Source organism: Erpetoichthys calabaricus, chromosome 2 (assembly GCF_900747795.2).
Source record: "Erpetoichthys calabaricus chromosome 2, fErpCal1.3, whole genome shotgun sequence".
NCBI lineage: Eukaryota > Metazoa > Chordata > Cladistia > Polypteriformes > Polypteridae > Erpetoichthys > Erpetoichthys calabaricus.
Genome location: NC_041395.2, coordinates 130676048 through 130693953, shown reverse-complemented (window position 1 = coordinate 130693953; position 17906 = coordinate 130676048). Strand labels below are relative to the sequence as shown.

Here is a 17906-nt window from a genome sequence, read left to right as displayed (position 1 = left end):
TTTTACAGTCCCTTCCCTTCAAAGATCTAAGAGTACAGTGGGAAAAGGATCTCTCATTCAACATCTCAGAAAAGGAGTGGAAAGTAGCAATCCACAGAATTCACTCGAGCGCCATATGCACAAAGCATAGAATTATTCAACTCAAAATTATATATCGAGCAAATCTCTCTCGTTTAAAATTGTCCAAGAGATCCCACCTGCGAATGCTGAAATCAAGTTCTGGCCTTACTGGGCCACATGTTTTGGGCCTGCACCAAATGAACATCATTCTGGATCAAAATCTTTAAATTCGTTTCAGACAGCCTTGGTGTCACAATGGACAACTGTAATTTTCTTTACTACATTATTGGCATGTAGACTTATCTTGCTGAACTGGAAGAATCCTAACTCTCCTATTCTAAGTCAGTGGGTAACTGATGTTATATATTATTTGAAACATGAAAAAATCAAATTCTCAGTAAGAAGATCTGTGCAGAACTTTTTCAAAACCTGGCAGGATCTAATCAATAACATTTTAGAATAAGCTTTTAAACTGAGGAAGCAGGCTCTCTCCCCTCTTTTATTCAATTTATCTTTATTCATTTATTAATTTATCTATTTACTTATTTTTACTAGCTTTAAGTTTTCCTGTGCTGGCCTAGCTCTCTTTCTCAGGGGTGGGGATTGATTTGTTTCAAACCTTTTTTTTTTGTTAAACTTGAGTTATTTGTATAGAATGCTATTTGATTTTACTAATAATCAATAAAATTAAAAAAAAAATTAGTTTGTCACTTTTAGGAGGCAGAATGAAGAGTTTGTTAGTTTAATCTAAAATAAGTTTATTAAACAATTGTTTCAAAAATATTCTAGCTAAAAGGGAGATTACCCTATGTAATCTGACTCTTTAAGATTTTAACTCTGGTTATATGTATAGTATATATTAGTTGTGTTACCCAGCTTCACCCAGAAATTTCTGAAGACAATGGGCCTCGGTTATAGTGCTGAGGGTTCATCAGATGTATCATATGTATCAGAAGTACTATGTAACTAACTAATATTATTACGAATGAACTCCTTCCTCTTATTCATGCTACATACAGTTGCACATAAGTAAAACATTCATGCTGTCACATCTATAAACTTAAATATTTGTTACATCATAATAATGAGATCAGAACACATGCCATAGATCAATAGTATTTTTTCAAATTCAAACAGGTAATTAGTAGGAATAATGGGAATTTTGTGCCATGACTATAATTTCACCCTGTAGGAAATTTTGTAACAATGGAAGCTTTAGTCAGATTTGAATGTAACGCTTTGATCTGTGGTTCTGTAGCATTACAAGGTTTTGGACCATCTAGATCAAAAGTAATGCACTGAATCACAGTTTCTTTTAACCTTTTGCATACAGTGGCGACATTTACAGTAGAGCCGGCCCTAGATAATTTCGGGCCTGAAGCGAACTGATACCGAGGGCGCAGTGGGCCCCCTCCAGCTGTGGGCCCGATTCGTTTGCTTCGCCCTAAGGCCGACTCTGTTTACAGGCTGCACATTTACATGTTTTATGTAAAGAAATAATATAGTGAACTATGTACAATGTGCACCTCCTTTATGTTTTGTTTGTGGGGGACCCTTTAGTAAATTGTCCAAGTATTTAAACTAACCAAGGCAAGCTGTCACTACTGGCTTGTGATGTACATGGGGCTTGAAGTTGGCTCGTACGCTATACTAAAAGTTCACTGTTTCTCTTCATTGCAAACCAAAACCTAACAGCACATCACAGTCTGACCTCCAAGGAACACTTCAGTTCTCCACAGTAGTGCATGTATTTTACTATAGATGTGCCCCTAACCACTTGTTCATTGAAGTTTACTGTATGTATATAAGAGCACTTGACAATCGAGTCCAGCTTGAATTTATATGTAAAATATACTTGTGAAGAGTAGAGAAAACTGGGTGTAACCAAGTAGGCTACTTGCTAACCACATTTTCTTTGAGTTTCACCTAACTTTTCATTATCCATATGTTATTTCCATGCAGCTTGACATCTCATGTATAACATGTATAAATTGAGTAAGCAGAGCTCCACAGGAGTGATAAAACTCATGTGTGAAGCCATCAGCCTTTTTCGTTTAAAGCAGTGTTTCTTAAACTATGGGTTGCTATCATGTCTGTGATGGATCGACACATCATCCTGTTGTAAAATTAACCAAGGCTTTCCAAGAGTAATATTCTGTATTGAGTGTTAAAGTGTCTTCTATTTAGCATACTATTTGTGGCAGCGCACTGCAGTATGTGAGACAATGTCGTTGAAGCATCACAGAAAGTTTTCATTTTTGTGGCACTAAAATATAATAAGCCTTAACAGCTCCCATCTCACAACTACTGAAACAATCAAAGATAGAAGACGGTCAGCAAAGACTCATATAAGAAAGGGGGAGAAAGAGGAGAAGTTTGTGAGGCGAAGGGACCACAGTGCAAATTTAAAATATCGAAATGAAAAAAGCAATTTAGACACAATGATCTGATGATGTTCATGGTTTTGTGATGGATGACTTAATAGAGTGAGGGTATATACTGTATAGTGCTGTGGCAGTGTTTCATGCTAAATGAAGTTTCAGTGATAATGGACAACTGGTTGGTCCCTCATATTGTAGAGCACGATGTAGAGTCATATATTTCAAACTGACTGTTCAATGAATTATTCAGTAAGATTTATCTTGTGACCCATGTAAAGTACACATCTATATATATAAAGGAGAGTTGGGATCCGTGTGGCTGTGTTTGTGTGTTTGAGGAGGGACAGAGAGTTAAGGCGGGTGTTGGAGTCACATGATCATCTCCCCTCCCATTCACCTCATTTCATTCACTTCATTTCACTCCGAGCTGAGCTTTGCAGCTGACGCGGTCTTGCCGTCCTTTCTCCTTTACTGATTTACTGTTTAGTAGACGCGGTACTTACTGAATTTTATTTTTTCCTTTAATGTTTCTACTTAGTGTTTCTTAGTGTTTAGTAGATGCGGTGTTGCGGTTTAGTGTTACTTTCTACTTCGTTTTTGTACTTTAGTGTTTAATAATAAATAATAATAATTCATTACATTTATATAGCGCTTTTCTCAGTACTCAAAGCGCTAAAATAGTGAGTGATACTTAGCTGATAGCAGTGTAGAAGCAGCACAGCACAACGGAGGCGGTAGGACAGGCGGGTGTGGTAGTGTAGGTGAGCGGTGATAGCAAGCAGCAGAAAGCACAGCAGGAGGAGGAAGCAGGATTTGGATGTTCCAATACACAGCCATAAACAGTAACGCTTGGTAATTTCAGGGGTGATCACCCCAGAGCCATAAGCCATAAACCAGGTTAGTATGAACATCAGATCAGTTCCCGGTCGTAGGGTACTGTAAGGTGAAACGGGAGCAGATTAACATAGCGAATATAATCATGGAGACAGATCATCCCGAGGTGCTAGATCGCCAGGTACAAAGAAATGTTCGTAGGTCTCGTCCCGTGATCCACAGACTCAGCTGTTCCCAGTAAAGTGGAGTCCATAAAATCTGTAAATATTAAGCCAAATCCATGCAATTCGAGTCAGCTGTATCCACAAACTATATGTACAATAAACAAAATAAAACAAGCGTAAGAAAGTGCAGAATTAAGGCGAATTTTGCGAAAAGTGTTGTTAACAGGGAGGAGTGGCAACAACAAGTGTGCGCCAGCGTCCACTCACCTGCTATAATAAAGCAGTTATAATAAAGAAGTTTAGTAGACTTGTACTTTATCTCATTTAGTGTTCTTCCTGGTGGTGTTGCCATTTTTTAGTGTTAGTGTCTACTTAGTGTTTGTGTTTAGTGTTATGGAAGGAGTGATCTTACCACTGTCAGATTTTGCAATGAATGAGTTGGTAAATAATGATTATTTATCAACAGGTCACATGAGCAAATTCAACGAAATTTTAGCTGCGCATACAATTTTCCAACCTCAAAAGGTTTTGCTAATGTGGACTCCTGACATACCTATAATGCCCATTCCACAAAATGCAAAACATATTTAAATATTACCTTCTGCAGCTACTGAACGAGTAACTCACTGGGTGTGTACCTATTATGATGGTGCTGTAAATCATGTCTATTCAGTAGCATAGCGTGTGTGTCAGCCGCCCGGGGCGGAGGAAAATTCCGCCGCCCCCTTATTTAGGAATGGTTCAAATTTTTACAAGATATTATTATTATTTATTGTGAAATTTTGCCGCCTCCTAAAAGTGCCGCCCGGGGCGGGCCGCCCCCACTACGCTACGCCACTGTGTCTATGACAGTTTAAATACTGATAAAAAATTCAACCTCACCGAAGAGCAGCTTCGTTTCCCTCATGCTTTGTTTCCTTACAAACCTCCCATAGTTTATGAAGACGCACAGCAACAATTAAATCATACAGATTCTGGTATATTCTCAATTGCATTTGCTGTGTGTATTTCTTTAGGTATTGACCCAAGTGATCAAGTTTTTACTATTTCTTCAATGCAAAATCACTTACAAATAATTTTTGTTACTCGACAATTGCTTCCATTCCCTGTCGAAAGTAGCCGACGGGCGACACCAGGTACAAGTATTCAGTGCGTTCAAAGACCTGTACGAAGTACGGCCACTAATACAGTTACTCATAAAAGGGGAGATAACTCGGTGCAGGAAATGGGTATTGAAACTACCTTGGAAGACATGCAATCAACGAGGTGATTAAACGGATCTCAAGAGACGTCTTCTAGGTTGGAAAAAAAGCGCTTGGCTGCCAAAACCATATATATATATGCATACATATACATACACATATATATATATATATATACATACATACATATATACATATATACATATATATATATATATATATAGATACATACATACATATATATATATATATATATACATACATACATATATACATATGTATACAGTAATCCCTCGCTATATCGTGCTTTGCCTTTCACGCGCTTCACTCCATTGCGGATTTTATATGTAAGCATATTTAAATATATATTGCAGATTTTTTGCTGGTTCGCGGATTTCTGCGGATAATGGGTCTTTTAATTTCTGGTACATGCTTCCTCAGTTGGTTTGCCCAGTTGATTTCATACAAGGGACGCTATTGGCAGATGGCTGAGAAGCTACCCGGCTTACTTTTCTGTCTCTCTTGCGCTGACTTTCTCTGATCCTGACGTAGGGGGATTGAGCAGGGGGGCTGTTCGCACACCTAGACGATAAGGACGCTCGTCTAAAAATGCTGAAAGATTATCTTCACGTTGCTATCTTTTGTGCAGCTGCTTCCTGAAACGACATGCTGCACAGTGCTTCACATACTTAAAAGCTCGAAGGGCACGTATTGATTTTTGATTGAAAAACAAACTCTGTCTCTCTCTCTCTCTCTCCCTGCTCCTGACGGAGGGGGTGTGAGATGCCGCCTTCAACAGCTTTGTGCCGCGGTGCTTCGCATACTTAAAAGCAAACAGCCCTATTGATTTGTTTGCTTTCCTTTGTCTTTCTGACAGACTCTGCTCCTGACGCGCACTCCTTTGAAGAGGAAAATATGTTTGCATTCTTTTAATTGTGAGACGGAACTGGCATCTCTGTCTTGTCATGGAGCACAGTTTAAACTTTTGAAAAGAGACAAATCTTTGTTTGCAGTGTTTGAATAACGTTCCTGTCTCTCTACAACCTCCTGTGTTTCTGCGCAAATCTGTGACCCAAGCATGACAATATAAAAATAACCATATAAACATATGGTTTCTACTTCGCGGATATTCTTATTTCGCGGGTGGCTCTGGAACGCAACCCCCACGATGGAGGAGGGATTACTGTACATACACATATACATATATATATATATATATACATACATATACATATATATACATACATACATATATATATATTGTGGGGAACAGCCCGGACACAGACAGGTAGACATGTTGGTTTCACCACACACACACGTTTATTATACACTATATACATTTCTCAGTGAGCACAAACCCAGTGCCGCAGCACCAATCACCCCTCAAGTCCTTGTCCACACGCACAATGCTTTCTCTCAGTCTCTGGTCCGCCTCCACTCCTCTCCATCAAGCTTCGTCCTCTTCCACCCGACTCTTGCCCCTGACTGGAGGGAGGCGGCCCCTTTTATTCACCCCGGAAGGACTCCAGGTGTATCCTGAGGGCTTCTGTAGCCACACCCCTGTGTGGCAGAAGCTCTGTCGGCATATCCGGAAGTCCTCCGGGTGTCCCCAATACTCTTCCCCCCAGTACTTCCGGGTGTGGCAGAAGTGCTGAGGTCCAGGGCTCCCAAGGCATCGGGGTGCCCCCTGGCGGTGACCATGGGCCCCTACAGGTTTGAGCTTCCAAGCTCTGTACCCGTGGTCCCCATGGCAACCAGGGAGGACGCCCCCTCGTGTCCTGGAGGAGGCACAAGCCCTCCTCCGCTCCTCCTGGGCATCCCGGCCTGGCGACAAACCCAGCCAGGTGCCACAATATATATATACATACATATATATACATACATATATATATACATACATATATACGTATATACTGTACATATATATACATACTGTACATATACACATATACATATATATACACATATACATATATATACATATACACACACACATATATACACACACACACACACACACATATGCATACACATATACATCTATACTAATAAAAGGCAAAACCCTCACTGACACATTCATCACTAACTCTGCAACTTCCCATGTAGGTAGAAGGCTGAAATTTGGCAGGTTCATTCCTTACAGCTTACTTACAAAAGTTAAGCAGGTTTCATTTTGAAATTCTACACATAACGGTCATAACAGTTGACAACGTCCGCCATGTTAAACTTTCTTATTTATGGCCCCATCTTCACAAAATTTGGTACGCGGCTTCCCTGCGCTAACCGAAACCGATGTACGTACTTATTTCGGTGGTATGACACCACTGTCGGCCGCCATATTGAACTTTCCAACGGTCTTTGTTACTTAATGGGCCCATCTTCAAGAAATTTGGTACACGGGTTCCCAACACTAACTGAATCCTACTTACGTACATATATACGTCCATAGCCGGTCCACACTCTGAATCCTCCAGGCACTCCTGAGCATAATCTAATTTTGAAAGTTGGGGCACCAATAATGTTACTGAGTAACTTACAGCCACTGAAACTTTGTAATGGCACGAGACTTCAGGTCACATGCTTGCAAAAGAACCTAATTGAGGCAACTATTTTTACTGGCGGTGGCTGAGGGGATAGAGTTTATATTCCTTGCATCCCCGTTATACCCTCTGATCTCCCATTTCAATTCAAATGCCTCCAATTTCCAGTAAGGCTCTGCTTCGCAATGACAATTAATAAGTCTCAGGGACAGACCCTACAAAAGGTTGGCATTGATTTGAGGTAAGATTGCTTTTCACATGGCCAACTATACGTTGCATGCTCAAGAGTAAGCTCAGTGCACAGCTTGGTCATATTACAACCGGAGGGGCGAACTGACAACGTGGTACACATAGAGATCCTTTACAAATAATTATTGGTACATTTTCCCTCAGTTTATTATTTAAAATTTTAAAGCAGTACTTCACCTCTGCGAAGCGCGGGTATTTTGCTAGTACTGTATATATTTTCAAGAAATAATTTAGCTTTTTCCTGGTTAATTGAACTATTAAATGGAAACCGGAATACCACATTTAAACTAGTTGTTAACTTTTAATGGAGTAGATTGTTTGAAAAAAAGTAAATTATTTGGATGGAGTAATTTATTTTTAGAGTACTACATTTCTTAACTGGTGCCATGAGCCAAATGAAAAAGATAGGTGACCTTTCATACTATGCTTTCACAAATTATCATATCCTCGTGCCTCACACCAAAAAATTCTTTCTCTCAGCTTTACTAAAGCTTAAGATAAGCCTAATTTGCAGGGACTGAATATGATTTTTGTTTGTAGAAACTGTGTGAGATGGATAAAGAGTGTTAATGTCCATCCATCCATCCATCCATTTTCCCACCCGCTGAATCCGAACACAGGGTCACGGGGGTCTGCTGGAGCCAATCCCAGCCAACACAGGGCACAAGGCAGGGAAACAATCCTGGGCAGGGTGCCAACCCACCGCAGGACACACACAAACACACCCACACACCAAGCACACACTAGGGCCAATTTAGAATCGCCAATCCACCTAACCCGCATGTCTTTGGACTGTGGGAGGAAACCGGAGCACCCGGAGGAAACCCACGCAGACACGGGGAGAACATGCAAACTCCACGCAGGGAGGACCCGGGAAGCGAACCCAGGTCTTCTAACTGTGAGGCAGCAGCGCTACCACTGCGCCACCGTGCCGCCCGAGTGTTAATGTTTTACGTGTAAATGTAGATCTCAGTAATGAAATAGTTTGGGAGAAAGTAGGAAGGTCCTGCTATTTAAGTTGTTTGTTAACTGCAGATGGAGGTTCAGGCACAGCATTCATTGCAAGAGTCAGAGGTGCAAAGAAGAAATACCATGAACTGCCTGTCATACTCACTTCAAAAGAAGTCTTTCTGGAATTGAAAGGGTAAAGTGCATGAAAGCTGCATGAGGAATTCAATAAAAGTGAGACATGGACAATGAAAGAAGAGCATGAATCAAAGCTGGAAAGAACACAGATAAGTAATCAGGTGAATATGAGTGTCATGGTGTGAGAGGAAGATGACATCTGATATAAGAGATCAATTGGTGTAGAGGTAAAAGGTGTGCTAATGATAAACAGAATCAAGGTGTTACCAAGCCTGATTCAAGTGTCTTTTAAAGGGGAAAGTGGGAAAGATGTTAGGAACGGAATGGAAAAATAATATCAGAAAGTGAATCATCATATTTTAAAACCCAAATAGACAAATGGATGTTTAAACAAATGTTAAAACTACACCATCAGCATCCTACACTTGCTTTTTGTTTCAGACAGTGCAATATTAAGTAATGGCCTTGTGCATGAGCACACCTCTAAGAAGCCCATTAACCGTTCAGCAAATGAGGTTTCCCCCCAACTTTTAACCTTTATTTTTGTATTTATCCTATCAAAAGTAAAGGGATCATAAAATAATTCATTAAACCATGCTTTGGGTATAGAACACAGAGTTGTTTTCTAATCATTTCATGTTTAATTTGCAACATAAAAGAATATAGAGTAGTTAATATTCAGTTAGTAGTGTATTATAATCTGATTTGTATGATTTAGTGCCTGGCCAGAGGTATCCATAAGTTAATACTGTTGGAGGTGCAGTGGTTAGGACAGCTACATAACAGCTCAAATGTTATGGGTTTAAAATCCCATGCCTGGGCACTGCTTGTGTGTAGTGTGGATGTTCTTCCCAGACCTTGGTCAGGTTTTCCTCCAGGTGCACCAGTATGCCTCATATATGCTAAATATAAGTCAATTGATATGTCTTAATTGACCAAAAATAATAAAATGTGTCCCAATCTAGGGTAGCTCTAACTGTGTGTCCAGTTCTGACCAGTTTGTATTACTATTGATATATTTTTAACACACTTAATGGTTATATTTCACTGTATGTAGAATTGTCATTTAAAATAATTGGTGAGTCATCTATCATAGGAATCAAAATTATAATATGATAATGTGACCGTATATTCATTCATTTTGACTTTATGCAGTACATATGAAACTACTGTAATGTACTAGTCATTTTAGGCTGTTACAAATTATGTGTATAAATATTAACATTGTTGATAACACAATGTAGATATTCATAAATTCAGATTTTTTTTCTGTAATATGTTCAGCCTTCTTACTGAACCCATCCATGATCATAACCCTATACACTGACAGGCTTTACCCCCAGAAAACTTGGTTTACTCCCACTGTTGTACAGTATGCTATCAAGTCATTTGAAAACTATAAACCTGCCTGGTGAGACTGAGTGTGTGGACCATGTACTTCACCTAATACCTGTCACTGCAGGGATATATTGATAGAAAAAGCAGTTTCAAAAATGAAAGAATGGATGGCACATGGAATACCTGTCATCTGTTAGCTGGAACCTACAATAAGGAAAGATATATCTCCCAATGAAAGAGCAACTATATAATTTTATTGAATTATGCAGAAAATAAAGTAAAAAAAATTTTTACCATAAATTGACATATTTTAGATGCACATGTTAAAGGAGGAAAGAATATAAAAAGTATACAAAAAATCAACACTATTTAAGCAAAATCAACTGCCTTGACCAGACAGAATGAAGTCAAACTGCTTTGTTAGCACCTGTTGCAGATTAGGTTGACCATGCAAACATACATTTAATGTAGAGTGGGATCTGCTCTTGCCATGAGAAACTTTTTTGTATTTGTCTCAGGTCTGATCAGAATAATATAACATTTTGGGAAAAAAATTGTTGTGATTATGCCAAAACTGGAGGCCAGAATTGTAAATATTTCCACAGCTACGGTGTACTTTCCTGGAGTGCTAATGTAAGCTGGGATGAATGTTAGCCAAACAGTGCAGAAGATAATCATGCTGAAAGTGATGAATTTAGCTTCGTTGAAATTATCTGGCAATTTTCTAGCAAGGAAAGCCAGTACAAAGCAGACACTTGCTAGGAAGCCGATGTAACCCATTAGACAGCTAAACCCAGTAATGGAGCCAATATCACATTCTAAGATGATTTTTGAATTCTGATATTTGGAGTTTCTGGATGGGGCTGGTGGAGATATGACTACCCAGATTATACAAATTAGGGCCTGAATTAGGGTGAATAAAAACACAGTTCCCCTTTGCTGTAAAGATCTAAACCACTTCATAATGTTTTTCCCAGGTAAGGTCGCTTTGAAGGCCATAATGACAACAATAGTTTTCACCAAGATACAAGAGATGCACAAAACAAAACTGATGCCAAATACAACATGCCTTAAGATGCAGGTCAGATAGGTGGGTTTTCCAATGAAACAAAGGGAGCATAGGAAACACAGAATTAGAGAAATAAGTAAAAGAAAACTCAATTCAGAGTTGTTTGCCTTCACAACTGGAGTTTCCCCATAGTAGATAAACACTGATAGTACAGCTAATGACAAGGCAGCCCCGGATAATGAAACTGCTGTCAATGCAATTCCCAAGGCATCTTCATGGGAAAGGAACTCAACTTCTTTTGGAACACATTGGGTTCTTTCAGGATTTGACCAAGAATCAGGCTGACATTTGTCGCATTCATCAGCATCTAGAAATAAGAAGCTCTGGTTTAAAAAAAATAAATTGAATTGAAAAGTAATAGAAGAAATTCCTCTTAGTTAACACTGACAGTGGCCAGAGCTTCTGTTCCTCTCATTTCTGCCCCAGCTAAAGTTTCATTGTGCAATCTACTCTATGCTGTGCATAAAATATCAAGAACCCAACTTTTCCTCTATATCTTAGAAGTAGAAATACTTCCTATTTCCTTTATTATGACTAGGCTGGGTTACAATAAAAAAATGTAACCTCTAAAAACTTTTGCCAGCATTTCATAAAATGATGGGACTGGTGTTTACTTCTATGGGACTTCCTTGCAAAAAATTTAAACTACACATAAAAATACTGTGTATCCGAATGCTATACATACCAATATCTGCATTGCATTAAGAATGAATGAAGAAGATAAACCATTAATGATCTAAATGTCATAAGCACATATATTTAGTTAAAGCACGAATTGGTAATATTCGAAATGAACTAGAATAACTTTTTTTTTCTTTTTGGTACTCTCTTATGGCTTCAGAACTTCAAAATGAATAATAAGGAAAAGAATAATTTCAATCATTTTATCCTTCTCTATAATAAATAAGGAGACATACAAAGTGGATTATAAATACAAAATTACACAAATAAAACAACCTAGTGTTGCTGCCTAACAACTGCCGCAGGTTGGCTCTAAATCTGAATCTAGCTGTGCAGTTTGCACATTCTCCCTGTGCCTTCATAGTTGTTCCTCCATTTACACCTATTTTTCTTCACATCACAAATATATGTAGGCTAATTGAATTAACAATTCTAAATTGCTACAGTATCTGTGATTTGAGTATGTGGGTTAGTGTGGTCTGTGATGGAATGTAGAGATAGACTCTTGGCATCTAGAAGAAATCCTTTTGTGTGTTTAGTGTTTATATCCAACTGATTCTGAAATCTACTTGTTCTATTAGTTAACTTTTTGTTGCATGATTTCTGGTAGCTTATTTCTGAATATCTCTTCAATAAGTTAATTGTACATTCACAATCAAACTTAAGATCACGTCTTTTATATTTATTCATTTTTATATTTTTTATGGAATGTTTAATTCTCTCAATACTGTATCTTTTTATATCTTTTTGTCTTGCTGATGGTCATTTTTTATTTCTACTTATACATCTTGGTTTTGTTACAATATTTTCTTTTTTCTAATAAAAATTGATGATCGACCAATTGTCGAACATATTAAAATGTCACCTAAAATGCATGTCTTTCGACTATGAATGGACACATGTTAAAAATGTAATTTTTACTAATTTACCACAATTGATTGAAGCAGAGTGAAGTATTACCTGAAAGCATCTGAAACAAAATAAGATGCAACTATTATAGTGTACCTGTGAATATCTACACTAACTGATTTTGGTCTAATTTACAAACTTTACTGAATCTGCCATTTGTGTAAGAAGAAACCAGAATGTCCAGAGAAAACCTACAGATGTACTGGGCAAAAATACTGTATTTGGAACCTAACCATGGCTTCTTAGATCTTAACAGCAGCGCCAACCAATTCATTTCTAAACAACCCCATGTTGTAAATATTTTGAGTACAAAAAAGAAAAATATACCTGTCTGCCCACTGATTTCGCCTTCTGCACATGGGATGCAGTCAAAACAGCATACTGGCTCACCCTTTCTCGTGGCTTTTCTTGTTCCAGGTAGGCAGCTTTTACTACAGACAGACTGTGGAGGCTGCACATAAATACAACAGTAAAAAAAATTAGCTTTTTGGTGAATTAATTCAGAAATCATGTTGGTTTAGCTAGTCATATTAAAAGTTTTTAGAAGGACGAGAGATGAAAGTCCAGATATTGCAGGACTGATCGTGGTATTCTTGCTTTCTGTCTTGTTATCATAAGTCTTCTGTGTTGTTGTTAAAGTGATGTGGGAGGGTATTTGTCTTTACCTACAGTAGTCCAGGGTAAACATCCATCCATCCATTTTCCATCCCGCTGAATCCAAACACAGGGTCACGGGGGTCTGCTGGAGCCAATCCCAGCCAACACAGGGCACAAGGCAGGAAACAATCCCGGGCAGGGTGCCAACCCACCGCAGAGGGTAAACATCGTCGAGATTTATTATTTAGAGAAACTACTTCAAATTCACTCCTATAGAATTTGCATGTTCTTCACAAGTTTTTACCCTGCTCTCCCAATATTGATTGACATCTGCACATTTTCTTGTTGGCTTGTGTGTCTGTGTGCCCTTCAATGACCTGGTAGGATTGACGGGATTAAGTGGACATGAAAATGGATGGATTGATGGGAATTAATCATGGTATGTATTTTTAGAATGTTAAGCCTGTCTACTCATAATACAGTAGTTAAGCAAGAAAGGTTTTCAATTGAACTTGAGCTTGATTTCCAGTATCATTCTGTTTGAGTGAGCAAATACTGTGAGGTTCATATGAACAAACTTGTTTAACTGTTTTATTTTTAAATGTGTTCAGTGAAAGCACTCAAAATTGTACATAGATGGTGTCCAGCATTGACTGAAGCACAACAAATGTGAAACATCTGTTTAGTAACTGACTATTTAGGTTAGCAAACTTCAACAGGCCACCACTGGTATTTGAAACTGTTTTTAACAGATATGACATGTACAGTTTATGCTGTAGTTAATGCATAGAAAATATCCATCATAGCCTATTGATTACTGCTTACATTACTAAAAAAAATTTTCTTGACTTTTTATAATTGCAAAATGTGTCTTCTATTTAAATAATCATGACATATACTTTTTCAGTGACCAAAAGAAACATACACCAAACAAGTTATATTTAATTATATTATTTTCTATTTTTTTTTTTTGTGATTTCTTTCAAATCAAAACATTTTTAATTAAAGTAAATCTAACTTCACAACTGACATGGAATAATGTCAGAATTCTTGAAACCTACTTTTCCACTAGCAAAATTCCAAAACATTTCATTTTCTTTAAGAAAAAGCTCCTTTCCAGAGCCAGAGGCTTTGTCAAACACTCCAATGGTTTTAATTTCAGTATTTCCGTCACTGTTCAATTGCCAGTTCACAATGTCGTAGGTTGCGAGGGCATCTCCGTTCTCATCAAAAGCAACCCTTTCTCCTGAATGTGTACTAAAACTGATTTGTTTCAGGTAGTGATGAAGCTGAGAAAAATACATTTATTATATGTCGTTGTATGCATATTTCTAGACATTAATAGAAAAACAAAGCAAATACTGATTATTTCATTTTTTCTCCTTCTCCTTCTCATTTTACACACTAGCAATAGGAGTTTTTAGGAGGTCAATGCGTAGGAATGATTAAGAAAGAGACATTTTTCAGAATGGATTTCTCTAGACAGTAGTTGTTCTTTCCCTAAAATAGAGAGTTTGATTTTTGAACAATATGAAATATCCATCCATCCATCAACCCGCTGAATCCGAACACAGGGTCACGGGGGTCTGCTGGAGCCAATCCCAGCCAACACAGGGCACAAGGCAGGGAACCAATCCTGGGCAGGGTGCCAACCCACCGCAGGACACACACAAACACACCCACACACCAAGCACACACTAGGGCCAATTTAGAATCACCAATCCACCTAACCTGCATGTCTTTGGACTGTGGGAGGAAACCAGAGCGCCCGGAGGAAACCCACGTAGACACAGGGAGAACATGCAAACTCCACGCAGGGAGGACCCAGGAAGCGAACCCAGGTCTCCAGATCTCCCAACTGCGAGGCAGCAGCGCCACCGTGCCGCCCAATATGAAATATGAATTTTGCAAATTTACCTTTAAACCATCCACAGTAAAAAAAAAAAAAAAATTTTGAATGAATGTAATTCAATTTTTTATTTAAAAGGTATAATTTTATTGATAAATATTAATAGGATGTTATTTAATGTATTTTAATATAGTGTACAATTTAAAACAATTGTTTATTTATACTATGTGATATTATCAAACTGTTTTACTATTTGTATTTGTACTTAATGAACATTATCACTGATAACATGTCCAAAAGTTAGGGAAGGGGAAATGTGAGCTTTACCTGCCATGGTTGTACATGTACGATGTCTGCACAGGAGTTGTTCTCAAATGGACCGTTTCCTTTTTCACAGGAATTCAAATTATGAAGTGCGTGTGCAATTGCATATACAGCTTTATAAACATTGTAGGAGGCTCTTAAGTCTGAAACATCACTATACGCTGATTGGGTGTTATTGATATTCTCTTCTCCTGTGCATTCTTTCCAACTAAAGGAGTTTGTAATGTTTTCTGAAAATCTGGATTCAAACATTTTTTCCCAAAATTGTTGAATTACATTTTTCCCTGAATTTATATCAGGGTGAACTTGAAGGAGAAATTCTTTGAGCCCTGGAATGTTTCCTCTGCGAATGGCAATGCCTATTGTTCCACCAAATGATCTGAAATTTTCTTTGCTTGCTAAAACTGTTGAGGTACTCCATCCTTCACTTGCAATCCATTGCCGGCCAGTAATATTCTGGCGCACTGCTTCTCTTACTAAAACATTTACATCCATTTCAGGTGAAAATATTATAATTACTTTTGCTGTAGACTGTTTTATAGTATTAATTATGTGCTGCACTTTGCTTATTTCATTAACTTTTGGGATGGTCTCAGAGAATGATATGCAACCAAATTTTGCTATTTCCTCATAAAATGTTCTCACAGCATATTGTCCATAATCATCATCACTTCCTATAATGCCAACCCAGGACCAGTTAAAATATTTTATTATTTGTGCCATAGCTTTGACTTGAAAGGTGTCACTTGGGATTGTCCTAAAGAATGAAGGGTACTCTTGTTTATTGCTTAAGCAGGCACATGTGGCATAATAACTCACCTAAGAATAAAAATAGCAGCATTAGCATTCTTCAAAGAATAATATGTATAAAAACAATAAATTCAATGCAGAAATTTCAGAAAGTGACTTATTTTATTAAAGGGAAACAAAAAGGAAATTTAATATTGTAGTAAAAAAGCTATTAAATATAATGTTTGTGCTGTAACAGCAAAGACATGCTTGAGTTAAAGAACAAGTATAGATTGACTATTTTTATTGTTTTCTGTAGTTTTCAGTTATTAATAAATATTTATAAAGAGTGTATTTACTCTATATGCACAATGAAAAAAAATCAATTAATTTCAACCGATACAAAATAGGCTACAGGTATGCTACAACAATAACTAAATTATTGAAGCGTTACCATTGGCATACGGAAAAGACCAACAATTCTTGAGAGAGCAATAGAATGTGTGGATCCTGGATCACCAACTATAGCAAGAACAGGGGGGGCTCCATTGCAGTTGATTTCAGTGCTCACTTCATCTAGACCACCAACTAAAGTGACGGCCGCTCGGAGTGCCACTGGTAATCTAACACAATTGTCAAAGATTCTGTATCCCAGGGTCACATTTGGCAGGAGTGTCTGATCCTTGTTTATTTCTTCGATAGCAAACACCATTGTTTGTGCTGACTGAAACACAGAGAAGTCTAGGCTGTCAAGAGAAAAACAAAATCTTTTTATTAATATATAACACAGATATACATATAAATTGATTATTTCCAACAACATATTTTACTGTTGCTTGAATATTCATTTTGAAAAGTAGTTGACTTATGTGTAATGTATATATATACTACATAAATACTTTAAAATACATTTTTTAATTCTTAAAATATATTTTTTGGATGACATCTTGATCTTATCAATAAGCAAAATTAATGTTAAAATATTAAACCTGCAATAAAAGACACAGTTTCTCTATAACTCACCTTTCACATTTCCACTGCTCTGGTTTAGATTTAAAGGACAACTCAGGAATAATAGTTTTAAAACTAATTTCAAATAGCCCTCCTAACATAATGTGTCCTTTTTTGTACATTCCATTTAAGTCAAAAGTATCCCATAGTTTGCATTTATGATCCATATTAGCCATAATTGAAATGATTAAGCACAGGAAAACCTCAGACATGAACAGTATGCAATTCATTTTAGAGCCCATTGCATAAGTCACTATTGAAGAAGTATTTATAAATAAGAAATGCAGTGGCCTCTCGAGAATATGAATAATTTCATTGGAATTAATAAGTCACATGCCTCTTTTTAAATAATTGCTAAGCACTTTACTTGTCTGTATTTAATATGCTATATACAGTACAAAAACAAGAAACTAATAAAAGCATATTTAGAAAACATTTTAAAAATATCTTTTTCCTGTGATATTGTAAAGAAGCTTCAATGTAAAATAGACATTAAAGTGATTCTGATTTTCGTTCATTTGTAGTAAATAAAGTGATGCGTGACATTTTTGTTAAAAATAATGATTGTGTATTTATGCTTCACTGCTAATTTGGAAACACAAACTATATTTAAGGCTGCTATTAGGTGGAATACTATTTGTCATATTTCAAACATCACATTGAAGAGGGTTTAAAAAAGAATCACTTTTCAGGAGGCAGAATGAAGAGGCTGCCAGTTGTCTTTAAAAAGATTTATTAAAGATTTTTTAAAAGAAGTTAGCATTGTTTTTATAGAGGGATGTAACAATTTCTTGGGTTACTAGGATTAACTTTGTCTAAAAGACGTTGAGCTTGTTTATGATGTAATTGGACACATCTTATAGGAGGACAGAAATCAGATTTT

At 37.2% G+C, this 17906-nt stretch overlaps 1 protein-coding gene across 1 annotated transcript; it reads right to left on the bottom strand.

The window, feature by feature from the left end:
* Positions 1-10139: 10139 nt before the first annotated feature.
* LOC114669560 (extracellular calcium-sensing receptor-like) lies at positions 10140-17202 on the bottom strand. The gene is made up of 6 exons (XM_028825750.2): positions 17036-17202; positions 16467-16758; positions 15287-16102; positions 14172-14399; positions 12841-12964; positions 10140-11230 (listed from the first exon to the last, which is right to left on the bottom strand). Exons 1-6 carry the CDS (start codon positions 17197-17199, stop codon positions 10317-10319), a joined length of 2538 nt encoding a protein of 845 aa, XP_028681583.2. The 5' UTR covers positions 17200-17202; the 3' UTR covers positions 10140-10316.
* Positions 17203-17906: the final 704 nt, after the last annotated feature.

What these genes read in the sequence shown, in the direction of transcription:
- LOC114669560 (XM_028825750.2), bottom strand. Translation starts at nt 17,199, where the DNA reads ATGGCTAATATGGATCATAAATGCAAACTATGGGATACTTTTGACTTA. An exon ending in GTCTTTTCCGTATGCCAATG is followed by an intron (nt 16,103 to 16,466) that starts GTAACGCTTCAA and finishes TTTTATTCTTAG; the next exon opens with GTGAGTTATTATGCCACATG. An exon ending in CGAAATCAGTGGGCAGACAG is followed by an intron (nt 11,231 to 12,840) that starts GTATATTTTTCT and finishes TCTTATTTCTAG; the next exon opens with ATGCTGATGAATGCGACAAA.